Source organism: Anabas testudineus, chromosome 3 (assembly GCF_900324465.2).
Source record: "Anabas testudineus chromosome 3, fAnaTes1.2, whole genome shotgun sequence".
Classification (NCBI taxonomy): domain Eukaryota; kingdom Metazoa; phylum Chordata; class Actinopteri; order Anabantiformes; family Anabantidae; genus Anabas; species Anabas testudineus.
In genome coordinates this window covers 9,002,656-9,027,018 of record NC_046612.1, presented here as the reverse complement: position 1 = coordinate 9,027,018, position 24,363 = coordinate 9,002,656, and the positions used below count along the sequence as shown (strand labels likewise).

General features: G+C 40.4%; 2 protein-coding genes across 3 annotated transcripts in view; one reads left to right on the top strand and one right to left on the bottom strand.

Annotated features, from left to right (window-relative positions):
• Positions 1–3,628: 3,628 nt before the first annotated feature.
• Positions 3,629–6,876, top strand: LOC113174057 (vitamin D 25-hydroxylase). The gene is made up of 5 exons (XM_026377730.1): positions 3,629–3,980; positions 4,458–4,599; positions 4,715–5,347; positions 5,496–5,825; positions 5,972–6,876. Exons 1-5 carry the CDS (start codon positions 3,744–3,746, stop codon positions 6,187–6,189), a joined length of 1,560 nt encoding a protein of 519 aa, XP_026233515.1. The 5' UTR covers positions 3,629–3,743; the 3' UTR covers positions 6,190–6,876.
• A 386-nt stretch (positions 6,877–7,262) lies between these two features.
• The window catches only part of pde3b (phosphodiesterase 3B), a 38,970-nt gene continuing 21,869 nt past the window's right edge, over positions 7,263–24,363 (bottom strand). The window contains exons 2-16 of one of the 2 annotated variants that reach the window (XM_026379189.2): positions 18,742–18,792; positions 17,697–17,945; positions 17,323–17,474; positions 16,392–16,492; positions 16,060–16,279; positions 15,851–15,942; positions 15,201–15,364; positions 14,629–14,763; positions 14,370–14,481; positions 14,074–14,187; positions 12,862–13,061; positions 10,983–11,186; positions 10,606–10,767; positions 10,153–10,411; positions 7,263–10,075 (exon numbers count right to left, since the gene is read on the bottom strand). In XM_026379189.2, the coding sequence (XP_026234974.1) occupies positions 9,849–10,075; positions 10,153–10,411; positions 10,606–10,767; positions 10,983–11,186; positions 12,862–13,061; positions 14,074–14,187; positions 14,370–14,481; positions 14,629–14,763; positions 15,201–15,364; positions 15,851–15,942; positions 16,060–16,279; positions 16,392–16,492; positions 17,323–17,474; positions 17,697–17,945; positions 18,742–18,792 (2,442 nt within the window). In that variant the 3' untranslated portion in view covers positions 7,263–9,848. The remainder of the gene's footprint in view (positions 10,076–10,152; positions 10,412–10,605; positions 10,768–10,982; positions 11,187–12,861; positions 13,062–14,073; positions 14,188–14,369; positions 14,482–14,628; positions 14,764–15,200; positions 15,365–15,850; positions 15,943–16,059; positions 16,280–16,391; positions 16,493–17,322; positions 17,475–17,696; positions 17,946–18,741; positions 18,793–24,363) is intronic. The other variant, XM_026379190.2, reaches the window with a different exon arrangement.

The window sequence follows — 24,363 nt, the reverse complement described above, 5'->3', positions numbered from 1 at the left end:
GTTTCTATATGTTTGAATATAATAATTACTTTTTATGTGGGATATGGTGGATAAAAGTGCAATAGAATTCAGTGGTGGTTTTCTGATTTCTTTCAGCTAATTACTGAACTGTTGGTCTCTGGCTATCTTCTAATTCCTCTTATGTAACAATATTGGATGATGTATCATAAAGCATCCTGCCTCACAGTGTTTTTTTGCGTCACAAGGAAACTCATTAGAGTAGATGAGCCTCTTAGTACTATTGAGCAGACCTGCAGGCCCGATACCAGAGGCAATAAATTAAGTCTCCAACAGCTACACATGCTGTCAGAAAGCGCTAAAGACTTCAGAGCAGGAGATTCCAGCTTTATACACACAGTGATTAATATTGATTGTCTTGGTCTTATATCTTGCCAAGAAATTTTAATCACAATATCTTCCCCCTGCTCAAACAACTGTACCATTTGCATATTCTCCAGACTTACAGTGAATGAGGAAGTGTGAAATAATGGCTCTTTTAAAAAAGCCCCAAAGAGAATTTCAAAGATCCAAACACCTAACATTATTCGAAAAGGCAGAAAGACACGTTAATCAGGATCCCACAGTGCAGTAATATTAAGTGTGTAAGACTTGTGGAAATTTAACCTTATGTATGCTTTCCTAAGCTGTTTCCCATTTAAAGTTCATGTCTGAAAAGGATGTTTTGGTCTCTGTACTTTTAAGCAAGATGTTACATTTACATTGAAGCTAGTGGATGCATAGATCTGGGGCTCTTCACCTGCTGCAATGCATTATAAAGCAAACCAAACCAAACCTAACATTCAAACACCTGGCCACTAGTTGCAAAAGAATTATACGTCCTCTTGTTGTACTTGACACTTTGAATATGTTCTTGGAAAAAAAGGTTCTGGGCAGCAATAGTATTACAAGGGAAGGCCAGTAATGCAATTTTCCACATGCACTTAATAATTCCACTCAACCGGATGGTAAATAATTTACTGTAGTGTAGGGACCCACCCTGTCAGATATGGAAAGACATGCACTACAGTATGGCCACTCTTCCAGTGGCCTGTAAAGATTGATGCTAATACTTCTACCACACAAGGTAACTGCATGAAATCCCTGTAGTATTTGGGATAAGTATAAAATTAGGGCTAACCAATATGACCACGGTATACCAAGAGACAATATATATTCATATACTGAACTAGAAGCTATCCTTTTAATAACACTGCTACTATTACCATTATGGGCAGTGTTGCAGAACTGCTTTGATTTTTGCATCCTAAATTAATTTTTATTCCTAAATTATCTTATTATCGCAAAAAGGGCACTTCAGTGCTTGCAAATGTAAAAACGGATGCAGCTAAGGCAACATATCATTGTTTTTTGCCCCTAGTGTTAAACTCTAAAAACATGAGATCCTGTGTTAGCTGTGTGTACTGTTCATGTACTGTTCTTTGGTTGTGTAAAGCTGCTTTGTGACAATGTCAATTGTAAAAAGCGCTCTACAAATAAAATTGTATTGAATTGAATTGAATTGTGTACCACGATTGAATTTGATTGTGTCTTTCACACAATGTTTAATGTCCACTACTTTCAAATGTTGCAAATGCAGATCAAGATTCAGCCTTTTTGTTAAAAATGTCTCAAGCCCAAGCTAAGACTGATTTTCTGAAATGCAGTTAAAAAATATGGTCCCTGTTAAACACCGGGACAACTGTCTCACTGGTGTTTTGATTAACCAAACCACTAACAAGATAACACAACAGTGATAACATGTTTACTTGATTAAATTTGACAGATGTGTTTAATGCTTCTATAATAGCGTTTGAATCTAGGGAGCTGGCAGGAAGCAAAGAAGTCATTTGCAAGAATGTCCTCATTAAGGATCCCTAACAAATCAGAATGATTGGGAGAGGTCTGTAGAGGCCATTCGAGGCATCTAAGAAAAAAAACTTCATAAACTTCATCTAATGAGGAGCCAGTCATGATGAACCGATCACACAGCAAAGTGGTTTTAGGAAAGTACACTTTTTGTAGTTTAAAACCATGTTAATGAGATGATAAAATGGGTTAACCTTTGCAAGCTCTAGCCATTCTCTCTCTGTCAATAGTGTGTTTATTGATCTGTCTGATTTATTGTCCAAGAAACCTACTGTTATATGTTGGTACGAAAACATGATACTTATTTTTAAAACACATTTGTACAATCGTGTCTGGACCAGTTCAGTTTTTAAGCCTGTCTGAACCATCTTACACACATTGGAAGTTTGGAATGTGCTGCATGTCTTAACCTTTGACCTCTAAACCGAACCTAACCTTTAATGAGTTGAGGTGAAGGAACCATCAGCAGCTCGTGGTTTACTGGGGCAAAGTTTATTTACTTAAAAACAAAACACATGCACACATTTATTTATAAGGACTCTTAAATCTTTTTGTCTAAAATTAAAATAGATTGAATGTTATTCAGTATATAAAAAGTTATGATTATTGTCAGTACATTTCATAGTATTATGGTGGTTGTGAGATTCAGACAACTTCCAAAATATGTTAAATAAAAGTTTATTAAAATCTGGTACATATTATTTAAATTTAAATATAAAAGCAATAGCCAAAAATACACTAGTAGAACAATATAGAAAACAATAACATGTAAAACAAAATAAATTTCATCATCAAAATCATACAAAAGACAAAATTTTTTAACTATTACACTACCAAAATGTAACAGAAAATCTGTCCCTAATTTACATAACAATCTATCAATGCATACAAGAGCCTCTACAGGCATTATATGTTGTTATTTATATGTATTACCATACAGTGTTTTAGAGCTGTTGCAGAAGAGAGCACCTAAGAAAAGTATAATAGTATTAAATAAAATAATAGTATCAAATAAGATGACTAAGTACCTCATGTCTTGCATAACACATCGGTTTTAGAGTATAGGCTTAGTTTTTATCTTTAATCTTTTGTTCGTTACAACATTATGTCCATTCCCTACATATATTGTGGTTTACCAGCCTCTCCCTGTAGGAGCGTGGTGGGGGGAGTCAGGTTATCATGAGGTCCTGTTTTCCTGGGCAGTGACCCCCGATGATACCTGCTGCTCTGACTGCACATGATTGTTCACTGATGGTGAATCTCTTCACTTCTGCTTCCCAGGAAAAACTTTGCATGCTGGACTGAACGTTTAGTTAAATTGAGTGTACACCATATGTAACTTTTTTAGCTATGAGGATGTTGTGAACTTTAGGACCTTTAGTGCAGTTATATAAATAGATAGACATAAAGAAAAATGAATGTCTTTTTTCCTGTTAGTTTAGTTTAACACTAACTGTTAAGCACATAATTGACATGACTTTAATTTCATTCAGTAAAATGACCATTGCCATCACATCTGAATACATGAACTATATGGATTTTTAAACAGTTTATTATTTATAATACTTGAACAGAGTTGTGTTTTACTTGAAACACCTCAAACTGGAGTTCTCTAACAAATCTACTACCACGGTTTGACTTCTAAAAACGTTATCATTGTTCTATCCAATGAAATAAACTGAAGTTGTATGAGCCAAAAAACCAATCACTGAAACCATGATGATTATTGATCAAGCGCTGATCAAAGTTCACAGACAGCCGGCTGGCCAATCTTATTCTTGGAGGCGGGGAATAGAAACATGCAAGATGATCCATATATGCTTCAGTCCCTCTGAGAGGACGTGGAAGTCAGCAGAGGTAGTCAAGCAGGAAAAAAGATGGTTTCGATTAAATCGCCGTCTCTGGTGCCGGTGTCCCGCACGCAGACCCTGCTCGGGATGGGCTGCGTGGCCGTCGTCCTCTTCGCCTTCCTGCTGGTTCGCCAGCTCGTCAAGCAGAGAAGACCCCCGGGGTTTCCTCCTGGTCCATCTCCCATCCCTGTGATAGGAAATATTTTCTCTCTGGCCACCGAGCCGCACGTCTTCCTCAAGAAGCAGAGTGAAGTTCATGGACAGGTAAATGACTGGGGGGACTCATCCAAATGCGCTTTTTCTAGGAGCGCAGTGGGTTTGAAGCAATAGATCTGCAGACTGAGCTGCACACGACCCGGTAGAAGCAACAAGAGGGTTCAGACTTTCATTAACACACACACACACACACACACACACATCAGGAAGCAGAACAAAAGAGACTCGCCCCAGCTCAAGGCGTCTGTGGCTTTGGGGGAGACTAACAAGGAGGCAAATCATATGTACAATATGTACAAATACAATGACTTCCTCTATGAAGCACAATGTAGATTTTACAGTTAAAGATGAGGTACAAAGCTGTCTGTTTACACTTTATTGAAACTTTATTAATCCCAGATTAACTGGCACACAGCTGTTGGTAGTGTACCTACTACTGTGCTACAAATCTCTTATTCCTTAAATCAGTATACAAACTGTGCAAAGAACAGGAGAAATGCTCATGTTGCCATGTGTCTCTTTCAGATTTTCAGCCTTGACCTGGGTGGCATCTTGACTGTAGTATTAAATGGATATGACTCTGTCAAGGAATGTCTTTACCATCAGAGTGAGGTGTTTGCTGATCGCCCATCGCTGCCTTTATTCAAGAAAATGACCAAAATGGGCGGTAAGAATCTCTGATAGGACTACATACATACAATTACATTCAAAATGTAACAGCAATCAAAGCATTTAATTGTCTTATTTATAAGTAAATGATGTGATGTGTCCATCATCCTCAGGGCTTCTCAATTGTAAATATGGCAAAGGATGGATTGAACATCGTAAACTGGCCTGCAACTCTTTCCGTTATTTCGGCAGCGGCCAGAGACTGTTTCAGAGGAAGATCTCAGAGGAGTGCATGTTCTTTGTTGATGCCATTGATGAACACAAGGGAAAGCCTTTCAACCCCAAACACCTCGTGACCAATGCTGTATCCAACATCACCAACCTGATCATTTTTGGACAGCGCTTTACCTACGATGATCACAACTTCCAGCACATGATTGAGCTATTCAGCGAGAATGTGGAGCTAGCAGTGAGTGGCTGGGCATTCCTCTACAACGCCTTCCCTTGGATTGAGTATGTGCCCTTTGGAAAACACCAAAAGCTTTTCCGCAATGCTGCTGAGGTTTACAACTTCTTACTACAGGCTATAAATACTTTTTCACGAGGCAGAGTACCTCATGTACCTCGCCATTATGTTGATGCCTATTTGGATGAACTGGAACAGAATGCAGAAGATCCCAGTTCCTCTTTTTCTTACGAGAACCTCATCTATTCAGTGGGTGAACTCATAATTGCTGGCACAGAGACCACAACGAACACCTTGCGCTGGGCCATGCTGTACATGGCCCTCTACCCCAACATACAAGGTGAGTTGTAAGTGTAGTAGAAGCATCATCCCAGTTTTAGTCCTGTTGTGAGAGATATGATGTACATTTGTTCTAGACTTCGATGAATTGAATGGTTAGGTAAAGTTGCACATGTTTAAATGCCTCGTGTCTGTTTTTTCCTGAAAAGAGAGGGTGCACAGGGAAATTGACAACGTGCTGGCCAATGGGAGAGCACCGACATTAGAGGACAAACAGAAGATGCCCTATGTAGAAGCTGTTCTCCATGAGGTCCTTCGCTTCTGCAACATTGTCCCACTGGGTATTTTTCGGGCCACCTCCCAGGATGCAACAGTTAATGGCTACACCATCCCAAAAGGCACCATGGTGATCACAAACCTTTACTCTGTGCACTTTGATGAGAAATACTGGAATGATCCAGGTGTTTTCTCACCCCAGAGATTTCTGGACAGCAGTGGCAACTTTCAGAGGCATGAGGCCTTCCTTCCCTTCTCTTTGGGTTAGTTTCTTTCTTTCTAGAATCCATTGTCCACAGTTAAACCAATTTTCTTTCATCTACAGTGTTTCCTAGTGTGTTTGTGTTTTGAGGATTTGAACTAATTAACTGTGGGTATAGGTCTAAATAAAAGATTGTTCTTTTTTCAGGCAGGCGGCATTGCTTGGGTGAGCAGCTGGCCAGAATGGAGATGTTCCTCTTCTTCACAACTTTGATGCAGAGGTTTCATCTTCAGTTCCCTGCAGGAACAGTTCCCACCGTCACTCCCAAACTGGGTATGACCTTACAGCCTAAACCTTACTCCATCTGTGCTGTCCGGAGGCAACAGAAAGTTCCCTGTTCTGAAGACACTCCGTATTACAAGTAGGCAAGCAAACATTTATTGCAGTTTGTTCAACTGCAGAAACCATAATTTTACTTATTTGCACAGAAATGCCACGATACAGGTGCATAAAACTGTATCAAACTGGATTGTGGTGTCCAGTGCTGGTGCATTACAGTTTTTCCAAAGGACTTTCATACATACAGTATGAGCATGTGATTCATCCCTTTTGATTGCTCTTGAATTCTCTTACTGAGCAATATGCACTTTTGCACAACACTTTCAAGCAGCAGGGTAAGTGACAGGACCTGGTGCTGAAAGAACATCCTGGGAACACATGCTATTGATTTGGTTCTCTGGAGCTCAGAAAATGAAATGTCTATGAACCTTGGAGCAGTATGTCAATGATTGATAGCAAGTACGCTTATGACAGCCTTCTCTGAACAGCTTCAGGTCAGGCAGATGACACCAGTGATTGGTATTTGTGGAGCAAAATGGAACTAACAGACTTTCCAAGAAAGTTTTGGACACTGTGTATTGGTGCTGACCATGGGCCAAAATTGAAGGCATGTGGACTGACTCTGACCCCTTCTCCAGGGATAGTGCTTCATGAACAATGTTTCTCTTGGAAGGCAAATGCAAGCCTGGTGGATTTCTAGAAACTCACTATGCAACACTGGTTTCTGCTAAAAGGTGCTTATCAGGGCAAAGTACTGAATTTATGTGTAAGGTTTGTTGGTCCTTTTGTACTATTTGTACTATGATGTTTTTTTTTTCTTTTTTGTATTCATAAAGTCTTTCTTAAGATACTGAAAAGGTGCCTTGTCTTTCTTAAGCAACTGGTAAAATCCAACTCTGATAACTACAAAGATCTCAGGTGCACTGATATCCAGGTTATGCCAGTACTTGCAGACTGGATTTTGATCTTGAGTAGTTTAATATAAGGCTGGAAACACCCAAACTGCCCCAAGAAGAGGTCTGTGTGGGTGTACAATTGGTATATTTAGTGCTTTTAGCTTTCAGCATGGACAACAAAGAAGTACTGAAAAAATGCACTGTGATATCACACAGACAGACAGACACACACACATATATAAAAAAAAATTCAATGAGAACTGTTGATACTTTAGGGATGGTGTTTTATGACAGCTATAAATAACAACAAAAATCAGTTGCCCCTACAATGTAGATAAGGGTGAATGGTTACATTAGACAAACATACGTATACTGATGCTACATAAGGGTAACAACCATTCATAGATGTGTTCATGGCACAGTCATCAGAGGTGGTTTGAAAGACTGCACGGGGAGAAGCCAACAAACTTGATGAGCCACTTTATGACGGGTTGGGAGCTAGCAAGGCTTTATGATCCAACAAGGGTCCATGTGAAAAAACTGACGACACATTTGTCAGAATTCATGCGGCTCTGACCCGAGTCCAACTCTGACTCAGGGTGTGTCTCTTACATCAACAGTACTAGAGCCCAGAGGGATTTTTGCCAATCAATCAGTGTATCACAGCCCACAAACTACTGCATGTTGGGTAAAGTTTGGCACTAGTTGGGTCAACTGAGACAACAGTGATAGCGTGACACAGTGAAGAATGCAAGAATGGTTATGGTACAGAACAGGGAGAGGCTGAAACCAAGTGAGAAATAAAAACACCAAACCCCACAGTTCCACATCTGTAACTAGAAGTACTGTAGAACTCTGGAAACACAATGGTAATTACAGGATCTCAATGTACAATATGTCAGCTGTGTGTAGAAAACAGATGCATTCATTTGATTACTTAAAAAAAATATATTTATATGCACATACTCTTTTGTACAGCGGCTAAACACTTGTTTGGTATTAAAATGTGCACACATGTATCTATTTCTGTCTTTAAATATTACTATTTTGATTTACACTGCTTACTTAACATTTTCTCCAGAGATTGTGAATTAATAAGGTGATAAAGGAGCTAGGCAACAATTCTGCCTTCCCTTTAATAAAACATTTTATTCTAGTGGAATGCCAAGAGTTCTTAGAGACAAAAATAGAGAGCTAGAATTTTTTAAACTGCCTTCTGGCCACATCATAAAAGTGAACTGAAACCTGGATACTTTCTTTACACACTGGCCAAGTTATGGGTTTGGCAAAGATGAAAAATATATAAATAAATACAAATGAGAAAAAAAAAAAAAAGAGATGGGTGAGCTTCAAGACGGCATTTGTCAGTATCTGCCAGCTGATTTAAACACAGACATTGTTTGTTGTGAAACGTGTGAACACCTAAAAAATAAGAAAACATGATCTAATGTACTGGAAACCTATACAATGTTTTGCATTGCTGCAAAAGAGAGAATATTTGCAGTCTGCCAACAATCAAGAAAAGGTTTTCTCCAGTGAGGTTGCAAAAAGGTTATGCAAACAGTGTATGAATGGCCAAGAGACACCACTTACTGTATAATCCTCTGTCTATCAGAGGATTTGCTTGAACTTGTTTGTAGTCAGGTTGTTCATTAAGAGATTACAAACTGCTTTAGTCACTCAGATTTTTAATTTTCTTAGCTTTTAAAGTGTATTTCATATTAATGACATAATATTCTTGCAAAATAATTATTTAACGTTGTGTGAATCCTGAGTAACCTTTAAAAAAATACTTAGAATCAAAAAGGAAAATGAATCCATTCATTGAAACAGCACTCCTGATCTGGATGCAACACGTTAAATACCAGAGGACATTTCACTGATTAAAAACCAACCATTACTGAAAGGACACACAAACATACACACAAATTAGTAAAATAATTAAAAATGTGCTCTCGTTCTCCGTAGTCATTCTCTCCATCACATTCCTGCCACAAAAATATTCACACACACAAACAAAATGAAACACGGAGGGTTAAATTAAGAAAACAAAAAGAAAATGGGTGGTACATATGAGTAAAAGCATCAAAAATGATGCAGATATAATGCTATTATTCAGTCAACATCTCAATAATGTCTCTGTGACTGAGTCTGATACAGTGTTTCGTGTCGCCAGCAAGGAGAGAGAACTACACAAGCTTGGCTCTGGGCCAATATGGACTCAGTAAAGGTTCAGACAGGCACATTTGATATATATATGTATATATATAATTCAAAAATATACCTGACAATGAGGCTGAAACAGTCTCAGGCTCTTGTCTTTCAATGTTTAAACTGTTCACTTTGGTAAAGGGTTTTAAATCACTTCATGTTGTCGCTTACTTCTCGTACTTCCTCTACCTTTTGATTTTTAAATAGACCGGAATTGTTTTGTACCTAAGGGAGGTGTAAGCGCTTTGCATTCAAGGCAGCATCACAGCCAAGTCTCCATGGAGGCCAAGTTAATGCCGGGCCCCGGTCCACACTCTTCTTCTGCACCTTTCTTCTCAGTTCTGGTGCTTTTTGTCTGGGTGCGCTTGACGCTCCATGGGGTGAAAGTGCATAGGAGTTGGGCTCCCACCGTTGCAGCAAGGATCCGCTCACAGTAGTAAGGCCTTTTTGTTTCTCCAAAAACAACGTGACTGCTTAAGCATCTGAGTGTCCGCACAGTGACTCTTTCAGTATATGTTTGTGTATGTGTGAGGGAGCACGATGTGTTTTATGTGCATTTGTCGTTATGTCAGTGAAAGGCAGGTTCAAGGGCCCGCCTGTCCTCTTTTTCACACATCTCTATTCTTTCCTTCATCCTGCTACTGACGTTCCTCTACCTCCTCCTCCTCCTGGATGACCTGGATGTCATCTGACGGGGAGCTGGGCAGGCTGGCTGGCATGCTGGGGAGCAGGCTGTCTTGCTGCTGCTGTTTACCAAGCTCTTTGCTCTTGTCCTCCTCCTCAATGATCTTCTTCCACACCTTGTGGTTCTCTGTCAGGTGCTGCATGATGCTGCAGAACAACCTGCGGCGGCGCTTCCTTCTTTCTGCAATGAACAAAGAAACAATATGTTCAATAGATTGTTGACAATCTTAACAATGAGCTGCTGGTGTCAAATCTTACTTGGTGCCAGCTCATCTTCTAGTTCATCGTCCTCATCCTCATCTTCATCTGTATCTGTGTCCACCTGCCCCTCCTCGTCGTCTTCATCCAATCCCGAGTCATTAATCCAGTAGCCGGGAAGCAGGCCAGCAGCATCATAGGAGTTACAAAGTGGTCCTACAATATGTGTGATGAAGGACTCCTGTAGTTTGGCTAGCTGGGGGGAGGAGCGGTCCATGAAAGGGCTGATAGATAATCCCAACCTGGCCTCCTCATCTCCCTGCAGATGAAAAACAAAAGTACATAAACCCAGATCTTTAGTGATGAGCATTGATACTTAGTAGAAGCTGCTGACATTTATTTTGATTTGGGAAAAAAAATCACTTTTACTTAAGTCTACAGAACGAAATGTTAGATACATATTAACAAAAAGATCCATGGTAACTGAATACACTCTTAGCGTGCCGTCTGTACCTGCTCGTAAAACTCATTAACAATCCCTTCAGTCCATTTGAGATGCAAGTCACGGACTTTGGCTGGTCCGTTTATATCGGCCAGCTTGATACACACTTGACACACCAGCAGTCTATCGTTCTCGTTGGTCCAGTCAATTCCTGGACTGTTAACATCATTCACCTGTTGGAAAACAAAGAAAGACGGACACTTTATTAAAAACGGTCAAAATGTTTATTCTGTATCTACATACTGCACACAGCTCAAGTAAATATTACCATGCTATTCTTTTTATGTTTCAAATCATATTTTACCACAAATTAAAGGATCAATAAATTAATTAATATCTATTCTGATCATATAACTCGACAATCTGTTGAGCTTTCTTCATCTCAGACCTTGGCATTGAACTCAGCCAGGAAGTCAAAGTGCTTCTTGAGGTCAGTGGCCAGTATAGCCTCAATGACAAGGAAGCGAAAACGCTTGAACTCCACGTGATCCAGGTTGATCAGAAAGTTGAATTCAGGCTGGGACAGGTAGAGGCTCCAGGCAGCAGCAGCGTGATGGTTCTCCAGCACCGAGCGGTCATTATACAACACTGCCTACGTCACACAGCAAGAAAAAAAGATGAGACACGGAAAGATGGCACACTACGTCTTCTTGGTGTCGTACCGTTTCCACTAAAATATCAGCTGCAAATGTGCTTACATAATGTCTGTGCAAGTGTGTTACACAATTTGTAATGGATTTAAAAATAGCAAGCACTCAATAAATGAGATAGAAGGGGCGTAAGGCTATTTGGTTATGAAAGTAGAAAGGTAATAGGCTCAAGAGCAAGTATACCCAAAGATCCTTTCAACAGATATGGTGGCTGTCCGTAACATTAGCAATCAATGGGTTCAGGGTTCCCTCTCTGTTCTTATAACCCATTTTCCTGGGACTTTTACAAAACCCAGACAGTGTGAGTGCTATCACTGGACATGTTGTGAAAATACAATATTTAAACTGGGGCACGTGGCTAGCCAGTCCACCCCCCAACCCCCACCCCCCAATTTACATGACTGACCACAGTGAAAGCGCACAAAGGGATTAACTGGTCATGTGGTATGAAGATAATCTTAATTGTGATCTTCATTTGAGACACACATTATAAAGATTAACTTTGTTTTAATCTCCAGACATTAAATAATGATGGTCCTTGAGTCACTTAAGTAGAAAAACTGTATTCTAAAAGGCTACTTTTTTTTTTTTAATACACATCTCAAAGTGTAACTTGAATTTCTGCTATGAAGACTGACAGAAAAAGTCAATTAAGGAAAAAGGTTGATTGTAAAGTTAAACATTAGCTGTAAAGTTAGGGACATATAGGTAACTAATGATAACTAAGAACAAAACGCTGTTTCCAGTGAACTTACTTTATTTACATAAATCAACATGTGAGGTAGTTGCATGACCTCGCTGTGACAGCACATGAAAGCCACAAGTGAATAAATAATCATTCAAAGAAAACGCGTAAGATATGGAAACATTCAGTTTCTTGTGGCTCCTCATGAGCTGGCTGATCACTGATAACTGTGTGCGCTGAGTGACAGTTGTTCTGTGGTTGGGTGGAATTAGAGAAAACTCAGCCATGCAGCAGCCACCAGGGGCCACTCAGACTGTCACTACTGCAGAGACACAGCCGTTTGATTTTGTGTTTCTACACTGCACTCAGGGAAAAGACATCAGTGGTCTTTGCTCTTGTTGTTCTGCTTTTGGAACAATTACTGTACCCTCCCTGCCAAGTGAAGTGAAGTTGATACTTGAGCGAATGCAATACTTAAGATTTAATATTATTATAAGATAACATAAGATAAACATTATTAACCCCCAAGGGGAAATCATTTGAGAATATTTAAAACTACACTATATGCAACTTTCATTACCATGAGTGTAGCTTAAAGAGGTAAAGACTCATCTGGTTCAGTTTAGGATGAAGGTGGCCAGTTTGAAAAGCATATTTGACATGCAACAATGCTTACGAGACATCACACACAGGACTGCCTAGGTGTACACACAGTGCAGGACCAATGTTTGCAGTGTCATCCGCTTTTTGGGTATGTATGCTGACAGGCAGGGGTCATGGAAACAGTGTGAGATTGTATGTGTGTGTGTGTGTGTGTGTGTGTGTGTGTGTGTGTGTGTGTGTGTGTGTGTGTGTGTGTGTGTGTGCGCGCGTGTGTGCGTGTGGTGTCAACACTTTTAAGCTCCAGTAAATGCTGCGAGTTAGCAAGTTACCTGAGGTGCATTAGTGGCTACTAGAAAGGCGTTTGTGCGACCAGGATGGTCGTAGTCATGCATTGCAGCTGCTACATAAAGGGCCATGAGCTCCAGGGCAGGTATGTTCCAGGCCAGACAACCATAGCTATCATCTGAAATGGAGGAGCTCTTAGAGGAGGCATAGGATATCCTGCCTGGAGAGATCCCACTATCTGAATCTAGAATATGACAACAAACAAGATCGATGTCAATGAATGTCACAGTGATGAAAAATAAGTTAAAGATAAAATCAGGTTAGTGTTGTAGCTGTTCTAAAGCCCTTTTCTGTAATTTAAGCAGAAATTCGATTAAATACACATAGGTGAAGGACAGATGCTTGACAGATGCTTGACGTTGTTCTCTTCGTATTCCTTCAATCATTGAATCCATTTCTCATATCACTGCATTTTCTCTTCCATTTCTGTCTGCTCCCTCTTATCTAATGACAGCTGTTCCTGCCGCCTCAGTGGGAGACAGCAGATAAGCCTCAGATCATTTTTACTAGAGCTAAAATATCATCAGCAAAGATGAGTCTAGATTTTAAACCCAAACCAATAAAGGCCACATCCTGCTAAAAAAGAAACCTCTAAAAGCCACAGACAGTCAGAATTACTATTTTACTATTACTATTAAGTACTATTCCTGAAGAATCAGTAGTGTTTGGCCCTCACTTAACAAAATCTCACATATTTTCCTAAGACGACGTGTTGAAAAAAGTTCTCTTTATGCTTTGACTACAATAAATTACTTTATATGCAAACCTAGAAACCTCACTTTATCCTTTCAGCCTTGAGCAAAACTTACCTGGAATCATCAACAAGAGCACCGCAGGATTATATGTGTACACTGTACAGGTGACAACTACTATCTGTTCTGTTTACATTTGCTGATATAATTTCTTATCAATGCACTTTTCCCCCAAACTAATACTGACTCTTCTTACATGTTGTCCATAGGTTGGGTAGAGTCAAATCTCTTAAAGTAATTTAGGACTACTACATTTTCAATGCAAATAGTTTAGTTATTACTATATAACATATACACATATATTTCCTTTTTTTTAAGTATTAACTGATGAGATCAGAGCAGATAATATGAAATAACAGTTTTCGGTGTGCAGGCTCATTAAATTAATCTTAGGCAGACAAACCATCTGTGTTCCACAAACTGTAACAATGATCTACTGTTTACCTGTGTCACTTCCTGTCACATGCTCACTGTGGATCTGCTGGAACCCAGGGATTGGTCGAGTGGTCAGGTACCACACAGCATGTAGCACATCAGTAGCATGGACCCGGTTATGATCTGTGTGTTTTTAACCACAATAGGTTTGACTTAGTCTATTTTATCAAGTTCACCATCAACAATTACAATTCTGAGCTCACAAAACTGCATCATAGTCTCACCACACAACATCTACTTCAATGATCCCAAATGAATCCCGGGATAACACATTAAAAACAAACACGAATCTCTGCAGTACTCACAGGGAATGTCCCTGTAACCATCTTCCAGAGCACAGAAGTACATCATGAACTCCCTCACAGGGATCTTGAAAATTTCAAACAGGCATGTATCCTGGAACAGGGTGTATGTCACCTGTGGGGACAAAAGCCAGTTTTACTGAGAATCAACCACCGACATAACCAACACCATATACACATTCAAATGCACTGAGCAGTGTGACCGATTAAAACACAGCTCTACAGCAACAGCAGATGGTTGGTTTGTGGTTGTTGTACTAACATAGCTGAGTATCCTTCCGGTCTTCCCTCCTGTTTTGTCCACCAGGTCAAAGATCTGGAAGTTCCAGGTGTTCATTCTCTCCATGAGAGCCTCGTGCTCATCCAGCATAGGATCTAATTTGAACTCCTCCTCACCCTGAGGACATAAAATTGCTTCAGTTGTAGCAGTTACAACAGATAATACACATAATGTTCTAAAACTTGATTATATAAAAGACTGAAATAGCCTGACAGACAACACCGATCAAATCATATCTACAAGATAAAATACAAATGAAGCGTTTCTAATGAATCAAAATGAAACCAAATGATCCCAATGAAACCATTAAAGTAAGTGAAACGCTTGTGTGGCAAACTCTCAGATCAACCACAAAATAAAAATGGAATCCCTACAGATGTTGTCACTGTAACTAATTAAGAGCTAAATGTCTGAAATCTTACACCAAGCGCGGTTCATAGTTCTCTCATGTGAAGGCAACATTTACATGATAAGACAGATGGAATACTTGCGCCATCTGCTGTGCTGCAGTACAAAGTGATATTGCAGGCGGAAAACTCTCTGGTCAAGCGCACCTCTGATTCCTGAGTCTGCTGGTCTGTGCACGGGTTCTTGTCTTTCTCCTGCTCGTCCTGGACCTGGTTCCCTGCAACATCTGGCCTTCCGTCTCCAGACGTGTCCACCTCTAAGCTCTCTTCCCTGATCAGAGGCTCTCCTGTGAACTCCAGCCCTTCACCTGCTGTATACACAGAACACGTGGAATAGAAAGCCACGAGTACACACACACACACACAGACTTTTCACTATGCATAAATACATTACTTTGACATGTCTGATTTTTTTTTTACAGTAACTAGTAAAATGTGTATCTTGTACTTACTGTATTGTACAATCTGTTTTATTTATTTAAAAATGACACATAACTGTTGCAAACTGAACAGAAAAAGCAAAACACCAGTAAAAACCACTAAGAAACACGTCTTTGTGTGTTTTAACTAAATTTACTCATTTTAGGTGTAATAATATAATCCTTACTTGAAACATACTGTATGTGCACCTTGGCCTGTGTTTCTGTGCATCCACTTGCATTATTATTGTCGTCCAGCAGAGAGCACCACTAACCCCCTTAACAGACTACTGAAGTGTTTCTCTGTCAACACTTAACAATTTAACTGTCACCACTCCATCATATTGTATAGTGTGCATTAAATGGAAATGTATGTACCTGAACGCCTGCGGTGAGCCTCACTGGTAAAAGGTTGATGAGAATCCCCTGTATCACCACTGGAAACTCCCTTGAACATCTGACGACCACAACTAGAATGGACGGAAATGACTAATCACGGTACATCATTTACTGTTTTAACTACAAAAATAAAAAGGGTGGATAAAATGAGACACACTCACACGTTACTTCAGTTTAATCTGTCTTACCTGGTGCACAGAGGGAAGGTGGAGCCACGGAAATCAGCTGAGCTGAGGGTGTAGCCTACGGGCTTGTGCAGGTTCAGATTGACACTTGGCTTTGTGAGGAAGTCAGCCGTGTCTGGGAACTCCACAGGTGATCGAGTGACAAGGGACGATGATGAGCTTGCACCTATTGCCGGAGGACTGTGGCTGGGTGAGGCGACTGGGCTCAGGCTGGGAGACGTGCCTGGAGAGGATGAAGGGAGCAAAGGAAAGGAAAAATGAGCAACATTCAGTCTAAATATGAGCAATTAACCAAAAAAGTGGCATCTACACAGAGTTTTAAGGTGATGTCTTACCTGCTCTCCTGGGCCCTGCATGGTATGTGAGGGTAACAGAGGAAGACCTCTGCTTGGGAATGGTGAGCAGGTTTGGATTGGGCCCATTAGACAGACCTGAGCTGGAGCACGAAACATACACATTCAAAACACTACTTGACTGCAACTTCAGTCCAAGCTAAACTACCATGAAAAGGAAATTATGATCTTAAAGTAGCTCATTAGCAGCATGGCTAGTCCTGTGCTGCCATCGTGTGGAGACATATATACACAACATCACTGCACAAACAAACAAACAAACACTGCACAGTATAATTAATTACAGTTAAAAAATGTTTCTTTTATGTTTGGGCATCTAAACAGTAGGTGGTGTTTATAAAATCTCCTTTTTTCTGATTCTTCCAGTGTTTCTTTATCTTCTTTGAGAAGAGAGAGATTATGACGTGACAAGCGGAAACTCACACAGGTGTGACAGGTACGCTTTTCTGTGATTGAAGGCAATTTCTTCCAATTCCTTCTTTGTGTACAACACTCACAACGTTTAGACTGGTTCCATTTTAACTTATGACAGCTGCAACTTTACATATCTGTCCGACAAGTCTGATCTGTCTCATAGAGCAGGTTTTGTAGGTTAGTTAGTTAATCTTGCACCTGCCAATATTTACCCTTTTAACTAGTTTGATCTAACTTTTTCATCTGGTCTTCTCAACATACAAGCTGTGTGATAACACGCTGTCCTGGCTTCTGATGAAGGACACTATGTGAAGATTCTTTGTTTGTTTATTCAGAACCCATTAAGGTCCTATCATAGCTTCAGACTGGAGGAACTGGAGTACAGTCACGTGACTCAGACGTTGCATTAATCTGATCCAGAATTGGGGTTATTTAGTGTTCTGGTTAACAGCGTGTTTCTGAAAGAGGGTAAAGTGCACAATTGTGTTTGTGTTGGTACCTGGTCAAGTTGAGGTCAGGGTGGGGTCTCTTGCCATTGTTGCGTTCCCAGCGTGTCGAGGCACAGTCAAGAGGAGGGAGTGTGGAGGATGAGGAGGAGGTGGAACTCCGCCTAGGCTGAGGGGTGGGGAGGCTGTTTCTGCTGCTCAAACCCTGATGGGGAAAGGACGTCTCCAGTATGGTGATGTTTTATACACAAACTGAAACTGCTGGTTATGTGACTCAAACATTATCGCACCAGAAAGTTATGAGCTGTGTTCATCCTGACAATGGCAGAGTGTCTGAGATAGAGCCTTTCAGATGAATTTAAATATTGAGGCACTTATGGTCATGTCTATTAGTATCCATCTTAGCAGTAGTAAAGCTTTAGCCCACCTTAATGGTTTTCCTGTCACTCCTCTCCACAGAGTCCTCCACCTCATCACAGGGATAGAAACCTGGAAAGGGGGTGAAAGGGTTGACCCTGGGGCGGCACGAGCCTGAGAACGTTCCCATGAGGCTGGAGATGCTGCGCAGGCCAGAGATGGTGTGTGGCGACAGAGACGAGTCTGTCAGCAGGTCCGACACCAGGTTCCTGGCCTCGTTGATGACTGAGAGGTCCACGCCATTGCCACTCACTGCACCCTGTGCACACGTATATCACACAAATGAGGGAACAGCGCAGGCCCCCAGAGGCCAACGTCTTTCTTGCATATTATTTGCAAACACTAAAACTGGTTTTGAAATATTTGCATTCACGTTTTGTTTAAAGCCACGTCAGTTTTTGGCTCATAGCTTGAGATTGGCCTCCTGTTAAATTAACAGCATTAAGTCCGTGGTGCAAGTGAAGATGTTCCAGCTCTCTGTACACTCCTTCTCATGTCATTTTCCCCTAATATTCACTTTCTAATTTCCTCTCCTACTTAAATCCTCTCCTGTTGTCTCCTTATAACTCTTACACAACATAAACAATATCAGTAACTAGAATTCTGAGAGAAAAACATCCCCTATGTGAAGTGTGGCACTATGTTATATCTAAAGTGAAATCACATCAATTGTAAGAGCAGTCTATCATAAAATAGGTCTAATCATTGGATTTCAGGGCAGGTTTGATAAATGATAATGTTTTGGCTGCCTTGGCCCTGTCCAACAGGAACAAATAATGACTTTTGGTCTGTGGGAGCTAAATTCTTTGATAGATTACACAAATAGTTCAAACAAAACAAAGAATGTCTGAGTAAGATAAAAACACTGACACTGATTCCAAGGTCACACTATATGCCAGGTTTTACACCATGTAAAATACCTGATGAAAATAGCTGAATAATCCAAATGTGACCTATAGACTTCACGTACTACAGAGGCCGAGCTAATAGAAAGTGTTATTTATTGAATCATTCACGTGTACATTTGAAACATGAGCTGAAACCACAATACTGACCTGATACTGTGGTTTGTACCACTGTTTCAGATCCCAGTCCCACAAGATCATCTAGAGAAAAAAAAAAACACACACAATAACTGTCAGTTAAATGTCAAGTTTGCATATGTGTGTTTGTACAAAACAAAAAGTGTAACAATGTGAAGATGAATGTATACAGGAAGAGCACAAGACTTGAACTATGCTCCAATTTCAGCACACCGCCTTTTGACTTTTCTGTGAGGGTACTAGAGATCAGCAACAGAGCGACAGACCTTCTACAAGCCGATCTTCCCTGATATCTAAACACAAAGCGTCGTAACAGTTTACACTTAGGATTTCCTGCACCGCATGCACTTTCTAGTACAGGTATGCTAATGCACGCAGCCTTAGTGACAGCAGACTGAGGCATTTCACTGAAAGCAAAAGAGAAAAAGTAAACCACTAAAACCACCGTGGTGCGTCTACAATGAAGCAATGAGATCTTATCTGGCTCTAACTACGTCAATTGGCAGCATTTCCACGCTATCTGTTGGTAACCAAACAGCTCTCACACATTGGAGAAGTGTGTAGTCGAAGTTGCTGCGGGCTGAGTTACACAGAGTTGCTGCTTCTGATAATAACCTTATCTTCTATGTATAAAACTACAAGTTTAAAAGCAAAATTTGACAGAAGATGGTTGACTGGGTTTGACTCATGTTTTTTTAAATGTGCATGTCATTTGTTTTAGCCATAGCACAATTAATTTTTAACAGCATAACACAAAGTGTTAAATACTACAAATTCAACCTGACAATACTGAAGGGTTAAACAGATACCTAAATGTTTTAATGGAGAGAAACACAGCCAGGTCACCAAGGGAGAGAGAACATATTAAGGCCACCATGCAGAATCACCCCTCACCACAAGGGGGAGGGACACAGAGGATTAAACCTTATTTGAGAAGCACCTCCACAAACACCCTCAACCAACATGTAAACAGCCTCCTCCTCTATCTTTTTAAACATCTCAGGCAGTCATCCTATCATCAGGAATACTCAAAGCACATCATATTATTCACACATAGTCTAGAATTTAATATTCCTTCTTCAGATTTGATATATGCATGTTTCCAGTTTGTGCATGTGCATACAGTACATGAAATCTATAGCTAAGGTTGGTAAATTCATTAGTGGCTCCATCTCATCTCCTCTAATCAGTAACTGTGTCATTGATCAAAGCGGGATGTTGGGTGTTTGTCATCAGCATCTGTACAATGCTGCCAAACATCTAATATGGCAAATAAGCCCTGCCATGGCAACCCGACATAGAGGCCAGCAAACAATGCTCCATACACCATGGCAACAGGATGGCGGGAGACGGCGGGAGGACAGAGTTGTTGGCCTTCTGCTTGTTGGCCTCCTGCCATTAAGGAGGGGATGGACAGTAAAGGACGGTGAACTACAAAGAGAGATAAAAAGACACAGGCACACAACTACACACAGCGTGCTCTTGGCCTTCATTCAGCTCAACCAAAGGCTTGTGCGTTATTGGCATTTCCATCTAAGTTGTTGATTGATTGATTGATTGATTGATCTTCTTACACTGTACACACCTAGTGACATAATGTAGAGTAGTATGTGTATCACCTGTCACCAAACAAATACAGAATGCTCTTCTCTCCACCTCTGCAAATTTTGCACAGCGAGCAAAAACATGGACTCTCACACAGCTCGGGAACAGGAAAAGCTGGCTGAATGGCTGCCACACTACCACCAGCACCATTACAGCGTGCACCAAGCATCAGCGTATTTCCAGTGAGGGCCTTCTGCAATCTTTAAATAAACAGGAGATATCTTGTTTTATGATGTTATGAAAACATGACAGGTCAGGACAAAGTCGACGCCGGTGCAGATATGCATACTGCAAAAAAATAGTATTAATCGTCACTTGTAATTCACTGTTGCTTCATGTAATTTTGCGTCTGACCCTACAAAGAGAATATACTGCTTGCCTCTTTCATGATTTGGGGCCTGACAGATGTGTGCAACTGGTCATATCCCATGTATTTGTCATTCTGTGCAACTGCATGTGTAGCTCACATGTGCATAAACATGAAAATTAGTTGTGGTGAAGTTATTTCCATAAGGGAAATGACAGCACTATATTTATAGACACCTGCATGAATACACAGACAGAAAGAGGGCAGGGTGGTACCCATAGAGACAAAAGAGAGAAACACACACACGCAAAATCTAAATAACTATTCAGAAATCCAGAGTTATCTAAAATAACATAAGTCATAAATGTTTCCTAACAGGGGTCAATAAACCTGGGAAAGCTATTAGATGGCAAGTTTCTAACACTAGTGTGTCATATTAGCTGGGCTCTAACACTGTGGTGCAAGAGGTGCTAGAAGTGATAAAAACATGCTAATAGGAGTGCGGGGGACAGAGAAAAGGAATCAATGGCAGGCAGGCAGGCAGGGCATTTGTATGGAGAGGAGTAGGGCACTGTTGACGTCAGTCTGCAGCGACACACACAGCGTCAGCAGCACTCTGCACATGCATACACTGATAATGAGGACTGTGCTCTAACTGTCAAGACACGCACAGGAAGAAAAGATGATATGGAGAGAGGAGAAGAAAGCACAGGCTGCTTCTTTTTGGCCCGTGTTCAGGAAAGAGGGCTAACCAGATGAGAGGTCTGCAGAGTGTGTGTGTGTGTGTGTGTCTTTGGTCAGATGTAGCTTGTATATTGCTGGGTCTGTAGCATAGTGGCGAAGCTCAGACAGACCTCAGGTTAGCTGACGTTAGACCAGCAGCTTAGTGACTAAAACAAAGAGCAGGCTGGGGTTGAAAAATCTGCCTCTGAACTTCTGAACCAGACTGAGTCACTACAAACAAACCGAAGATCTATCCGGCGCTCAAATACAACAAAATGGACCCCTATATGGGATATTACTAGGGATGAAACAATCAAGAATGCAATACGCACTTTATGTTAATTATTAATATTACATTCAACGACTTCGGAATCCATCAAAGGACGCACAACTGTTTATTATAAACTCTATTGTCCAGGGTTGCAAAATTCAGAACTTATCATTGGCAATAAAATCTCTCAATGCTGAGTGTTAATGATAAATATAGACTGGTGTTGACATGGTGCTCGTAAGACAGTTTATATAATTCTGACACAGATAAAGAAAAAAAGAGAGTAAGTGCAACAGTTAACTGACGTCAAGCCCAAACCAAAGATAAGGAAGTTCATAGCCAGAAAGGCCGAGCAGCTTTACTTATATGGAAGTGGTTAACATATCTTTGAAGTAACAAGGCTGTGAAAATGACTAAATGCACGCAGAATGTACTAAGAAACACAACTCAAAGGTGTGTGTAACATTTTGGGCCAGCATGTGCCTCTGGAACCACATGTTACCAGCACCTCGCTAAGAAGCACCTCTGACATTCAGCGTCTTTTATGCCCAGGGTTTGTTGTCATTACTCTATATAAAATAGTATACTGCAGAATTATAATAAGTATAATATGCAAAAATAACATTTTTTATTGGTTTGGCCAACACAGAAAAGATTTTATCTTGTGCATGTTATAATTCATTGAAAATCAGTTCCTAAAAGTTCTCTAGATGAGGTTTTTAGGATTTGTATTACTATGGAAGTATCTTGAACAAACAACAGTTTTTTTGTAGCTTTTATTTGACTAAAATACGTCAGAAACGGAGCTAGCATGACAGCATCTAAATGAGGTATCTTATCATGCTGATAATCTTTCTAACTGATATATCATGTGTGACAACATAACACAATCAACCACTGTGCAGGTTTTATTTGCTAAACAAAGTCACAATCAATGCAAAACACATATTTGAATAGATTCAGTTTACAGTAGTTACAGTAGATGACACAAGTATGACCTGACGAAACAGTTGCCAGTGAAATGTGGGAGGAGATCTAGCACTTCCTGCCAGTGTAACCAGCCAGACAATCTACAGGACCAAAGACTTGTAAACAGACCTAGAAAAGCTCACGGTACTCCGCAGCTCCTCCGCCCCTGGTAGTCACCAGTGTCGTCAGGACCTGACAGGACCATGGAAAATTCTTTGACTGGGGAATGGCCAAATGTCGTCCGTCTCTTTCACACTCATCTACCACTTCACTCTGCTGATGTTGTTCAGTCTCTGCCCTGCAAAAGTCTCATCTGGAGTATTTATAAGTACTTCTATCATATGGCACAATCTGTTTCTTTGTACACTGCTGGTGTTTGACCTATTTGGCAACAAACAACCAAACACTACCAATGAAGTTGGTTCCTAGCATAGTTAAAAATCCAAACCATTCAAGGAATGAACAAGTTAATAGTTAAACGTCTCACGTCTCGTTAATCCGGTTGTAAAACCTCCAGTTAAACTTCCTGAAAATCTTTATATCGCAACAGACAGAAAGGATTGAGGAGCGGTTGAAAACACTCCACCACCGGTTGCTATTACAACTCTTTACTACATGCCTTTTTCATAACTCTAACTCACAATAAGTCACAGTTCTCCTCTGTGTGGTGCCAAATGAAGCTTCTCACTGTGTCTACTTTCTAAGTTTTCATTTTATTCTGAATCCTAGAGGGTGGAGCTGCTGAAAATAAACAAAACCACAAAGAACCAGAAGATCATTTTCTTCTTTCACTCAATAGAGTTGCAAAATCCAAAGACTTCACTGTGTGAAACTTACTATTTATAGAAAATGAGAACAGTGCGCTCATCACTGTCTCTAAACTAAACATGTACGCTATTGTCTAATACAGATGGCGTTGCCTGAAACTGATTTCCAAAACACAGACACACCTTCTTTGAGGTCATACACCTGACCCTTATCACAATGCAAGACACAGTAAAATAAACTGTTCTAATCTTTCAGAGCCTTTGTCACTTTCTCTTTAGCCAACCGTTGTTGTGCACAAGAGGATTACAGACTAACTCCAGTTTCCACCTTTATGCACCCTGAATGGACTGGACCATGGTTAAGTGAGCAAACTGTAATAAGCATTTTCTATGTTGTTTGGATGTAGTGAGATGTTTAGAAGTCAGACAGTGATGAGAACTTAAATTCTAACTAGCTCTCAATTTTGAAAACTTAATAAAACTAAGATTACAAATCAATTGATTAAAACTGCATGAGATGTAAGGTGAAGCAACATAATGAGAATTTGTGTAGCAAGAGGCCTGAAATCTAGCTGGACTAAAGGACGCAAACTACAGCAAATCTGAAAACAGCTGAAAAGACAGAATTTGGACAAAACCCAATGAGTGATCAGCTACAACACTAATCCAAAATCAGCAAAGCTCCCTTTCCTCAAAGACTCCTGTGTGGTCACAGTTTGTTACTTAAGAATAACCCTCCATGCAGTGCTCTCATCTTTTAACTCAGGGGCATAGCGTGGGGTTTTACTATGTTGTTTTGTTTACATGAATCGGGACCTGTACAGCACACCGCCTATTTGGGGCGGAGAAATGGATCCAGTGAAAACTATATGTGGTGCTAGGAATTGTGTGAAGCTATTGTCAAAAGGTGGTCGGTCATTATGGAGGCCCAATAACCTGCTGACAGATTCAGGATGAAAAAGACACAGAGACGTCCTGACGCTGGCAGGCCA